The 5,000-nt window shown below is 44.3% G+C and overlaps 1 protein-coding gene across 1 annotated transcript in view; it reads right to left on the bottom strand.

Annotated features, from left to right (window-relative positions):
- Nucleotides 1–5,000, bottom strand: part of plekhg2 (pleckstrin homology domain containing, family G (with RhoGef domain) member 2) — a 129,129-nt gene that overhangs the window by 74,895 nt on the left and 49,234 nt on the right. The window contains exon 6 of the mRNA XM_080429111.1: nucleotides 1–6. This exon is cut by the window's left edge and continues 95 nt beyond it. Within this exon, the coding sequence (XP_080285237.1) occupies nucleotides 1–6 (6 nt within the window). The remainder of the gene's footprint in view (nucleotides 7–5,000) is intronic.

The raw sequence follows: 5,000 nt of genomic DNA, 5'->3' as shown, positions 1-5,000 counted from the left end.
ATAGTCCTGTAGAGAGAGAGAGAGAGAGAGCAAAACATTAGTGTTGTTCACCAAATGTCACCAAATGATCTCCACCTCACCCCCTAGCACTCACCCTAGTAACTTCCTTGGTCGTGTGCACAAGAAATCAACGCAAACACACACACACACACACACACACACACACGCGCACGCACGCACGCACGCACGCACGCACGCACGCACGCACGCACGCACGCACGCACGCACGCACGCACCGCACGCACGCACGCACGCACGCACGCACGCACGCACGCACGCACGCACGCACGCACGCACGCACGCACGCACGCACGCACGCACGCACGCACGCACGCATGCACTCTCTCTCTCTCTCTCTCTCTCTCAAGGTCAACAAGGTTATTGCGAGAGAGGGAGAGGGAGAGAGCTAGAGGGAGAGAAAGACAGAGAGAGAGAGAGAAAGAGAGAGAGAGAGGATAGAGAGAGAGATTATGTCTGTTGCCTTTAAAAGGTGATGAATGTAGCCAATGACCCTCATTATATGGGTCATTACAAACATACTCTCACACACACACACACACACACACACACACACACACACACACACACACACACACACACACACACACACACACACACACACACACACACACACACACACATATACAAATCAGAGAGAAAAAATGAGGGAAACGGTGGCAAAAAGGAGAAGAGAGGGGGAAGAAATAATAGAATGATGCAACTGAGTCACGAGGCATGGGAAAGAATGTCATAAAACAAACACACGTATGCATATATATATACTGTATTAGTATATATATATATATATATATATATATTTATATATATATATATATATATATATATATATTATGTTATCTAATGGACAATGATGTCATGGTATTATCATTGCTCATTTAGGGTAGCTCCTTCCATTCTCTAATTTGCACTCTATTATGAGCTGTCGCTTAGCGAGCTTTGTTCTTTCAGGCATGCAACGCCGTCGTACTATGTAGTATAAATCAGCTATCTGTCTATGATCATCTCCAGGTGTCCTCTCTCTGTCTGTCTATCTCTCTCTCTCTGTAACTCTGAGAGTGTACAAATAGAGCCAAACAGTCCATTTGGTTTCATCTGTACACTCTCATAGTTATGGGGGGTCCTTGAAGATTGAGAACCACTGCTGTGGTGGCATGGACAAACATGGATATGATTGAAATTGATTGATTATATCCCCCCCCCCCCTCTCTCTCTCTCTCTCTCTCTCCTATTTCTCTATGCCCCTCCATTGACCCCCCCCTCCCCCTCCTCTTTAAATAATTTCCTGTTCCACTCGGCAGAAGGACACAAATACAGCCCCACTTTCTCTTCTTTTGCCCCCCTCTCTCTATCTCTGATTCTGACAGAGAGAAAGTTAGAAAGTGAAAGATAGAGAGGGATAAAATATATATATAAAGATATAGAGAAAGGGAATGACAGACAGACAAACGAAAAGATGAGAGAGAGAGAGAGAGAGAGAGAGAGAGAGAGAGAGAGAGAGAGAGAGAGAGAGAGAGAGAGAGAAGAGAGAGAGAGAGAGAGAGAGAGAGAGAGAGAGAGAGAGAGAGAGAGAGACATTTTACTCTACCAATATGGCCAGTGGAGTATAAGTATTAAGTATTGAAAAAGGACATAACAAGAGTAAAGTCAATAGGCTAAGGCTACCTCAAAATTGTACTTACTGTAAGTACCATACTTGAGTAAACGTTCTTAGTTACTTTCGGTTTCCACCACTGCATTTTTGATTGCTCAGTCAATGAAATCAAGTCAGATGCTGCAAACCTATAGGGGCTGACAGAAGATCCTGTTATATTTTTACATGATGCACTGGAAGTAAAGCTAGTTGTTATGTATGTATTACGTTTTTTTTGTTAAAGGTACAGACTCACAGACTCACATTAGTTCCCAAGAGGACTGTCTGCAAAGTTAGCATCTTAAATTCAGACACATTCTTCTGTCATCAGCAAGTGGTACAAACACATAATACCGTGTACATATTCCTCAGAGCATAGAGCATGCTCTGAGGAAGGCTCATAGCCGAAACGCGTAAGCGTTCATTTTATTGGTGTGCCAATAAAAAAAGTGATAATGTGAGTAATTTGTCCTCCATTTAATAGATTTTTTCGGATGTGCTACCCTTTTGGAATTGTTTTAATTCCTTTTTTTGATATGTATATACTGGACTTTGGGTCTAGCACTCCACTGAGAAAACCCATTGTTGATGCGCAACCTCTTTTTCTTATTTACATAATACCGTGTCTCTGATTATCTATCTATAAATGCGCAGCATCTCTGCGTATCTGTGTGTCTGTCTCTGTCTCTCCCTCGCATATCTGGAGAACCGTCCGACCGATCAACGCCGGGACCCGAGGGAGTGACGTGGCCCAGTGGGAAGACGGTCGGATCGGCGGTTGTCCAGAAACATTTATGAATCCACGAATATCTGTATGTCTGTCTGTGTCACTTTGAGACCCTTTTTATGCCCATATATGGAGATCTCTGTATCTGTCTGTCTGTCTGTCTGCCAAGTCCACTTACATTTTTATATATTGTTACAATATTTAATGTCTTAAAATGCGGTAATTATATATATATATTATAAGTCTTGATATAGTTTACTGTGATATACTAGTTTTTAACTTGCTTTTATATATCATGTTGTTGCCGGTCATCCTTGACTGGAAAGCACGTTGGGTGCTGTTGCTTTTAAATATTATGAATAAATAAAGAGGATTTGACCTGACTTACATCATGTGCATATTTGGTTTTCTTTTGCCCTCCATACATTCCAGTCAATAAGCCTCCAGGGTCCCGTTACAGCAGTAAATCTCAATATGTTTCATTTCAAGGACCCCCAGTTTACATGAGGCCATGGACCCCCATTTGATATGATGTTTATCCCATGGACCTAAATCTACACTGTAAAATCCTCTGTGTTAATTCAACTGTGAGTGTGTACAAATGGAACGTGTCCATTTTGTTCCATTTGTACACTCTCAGAGTTATAGACCCACAAGGGATTGATTGATTGAATTGATTGAATATTTTATTAGGCAAAAAATGTAAAACAGCACAGTTACATTTAAAAATACTTTGTCTAACAGGTCCGTTCATAAAAGTCCTTGCGGACTTGTTTCCAATGAGGGCCTTGGTATTTAATTCATAGGCTCCGTCCATTTGGTTCCTAACGATCAGTCCTTTAACTCAGTGGTTCTCAACCTGTTCAGACCGGAACCCCCCAAAATAATCATATTTGAACTGGGGACCCCCCAAAATAATCATATTTGAACTGTGGACCCCCCAAAATAATCATATTTGAACTGTGGACCCCCCAAAATAATCATCAGCCTCTTTGTGAGCCTCTCTGTTGCCTCTTTATTATTTGACAATTTGGCCAATGTTTGACCAGTTCTTATAGTTTATTGACGCAGTAAGGGTCATATTTCTTTTTTTTCGCTTTTTTTTTTAAGTATTAAAAAGGTCTTGAAAGTTGTAAAATTGAGAACCAGTTGCTTTACGTGGTCAGGTCCATGATGGCGTTGACAATGTCGTTGTTGCATTTCTTCAGCGTGCGCACGGCCTTGGCCCGCGACACGTTGGCTTGTGACATGACCAGTTCCACGTCTTTGGCCTCCACCCCGGTCTCGTCCAGCTCCTTCTCCTCTTCACTCTCCTCCTCCTCCTCTACCTTCGGCGCCTCTGCTTTTTCCTGGACGTTTGAAAGGGCTTGTCCCTGGACCTTGAACTTCTCTGCTGCGGCCAGCTGCGCTTGCCGGGACAGGTCCTCGATCTTAGCCTCGCCAAAGACAATGTAGGTGTCCGACGCGGGGCTCTTGTAGACATCCGGGTTGGTGACGATGAACAAGATGTCCTTGGACTTGCGAACGGTCACCCTGGTGACTCCCATTATCGGCCTCAAGCCGAGCTTTGACATGGCCTTTCGCGCCTTCTTTTCGCTCCGGCACTGTTTCGTTTCGCCGATCAACAGTTCCTCTCCTACTCCGGCGGCCGCGAGCAGAGAGTGAGGCGTCCGCGTTGTCAGTTCAAAGTCCGGTTCCTCCAGTGACTCGTCGCTGTCCGATTTGGCGGCGGACCCTGACGGGCACCGAGTCAAGTGATTAGACGTCACCTTCGACTGGATACTCTTAGAGGGGACTGTAATCGGTTCTTTCTCGAGGGTTTCATTTTGAGAGGCTGCATCAGCACTGACATCAGGCTGGGTTTCAGTTTCTCCAGATGCTGTGTCCTCCTGGATACTTTCCAGAGCCTCTACTTGAGGCTCTGGACCATCGTCCACATCATCCGCACATGGCTCCTCTTCAGGAGCCGCCGCTGGTGTTTGATCGAAAGTTTGGACGGCGATATTAGGATCACCGTTTAACGGATCAGAAGCTGTCTTTGAGGAAGTTTCTTTGGTCAATTGCCGAGAGTGCATAAGTTGAGGAGTGCTAGAGGATTCGGGAGGTGATGGATTCTCCAGTTCAGGAACAACCATCGTCTCCGGTGATCCAGAAAAATTGGACACTCCCACTGCAGTCTCTACCTGAAGCTGCTGCATCTCCTGCTCGCTGACCGGTATGGTCTCTGAGGCTTTGCCGGGCAAAGTGGCAATTGAGGATTATTCCAATGACCCCACACTCCAGAAACTGTTGATGAATCACTATTGGGTGACTGTGGAATTTGTTTTTATTGCTTTCTGATGTGTTGTATGTCTGATAGTGATTGTCTTTCAATATCTGATCAAATAGTTCCTCTTAGGAGGTGAAGGCTCTGAAGCCTGGGGTTCTTCTTATAAAGGATGAAGGTAGTAGAAGAACACCTGTTAACCGACCAATACTTTTCTGTCTGTCTGTCTGTCTGTGTCCCATTTATGCTGATATAAGGAGATCCCTGATGTCATCAAAATGATGTCATAGTACTGACGTCATAGGCCCGCCCCCAAATACTATGCCAATTAAATATGTTTTGCTTGATTTACTGAT

The sequence above is a fragment of the Gymnoscopelus braueri genome (assembly GCF_963280865.1).
Source record: "Gymnoscopelus braueri genome assembly, chromosome: 5".
Taxonomy (NCBI): Eukaryota; Metazoa; Chordata; class Actinopteri; order Myctophiformes; family Myctophidae; genus Gymnoscopelus; species Gymnoscopelus braueri.
Note: the sequence above shows the minus strand (reverse complement) of the source record. Positions and strands in the feature narration are given on the sequence as shown.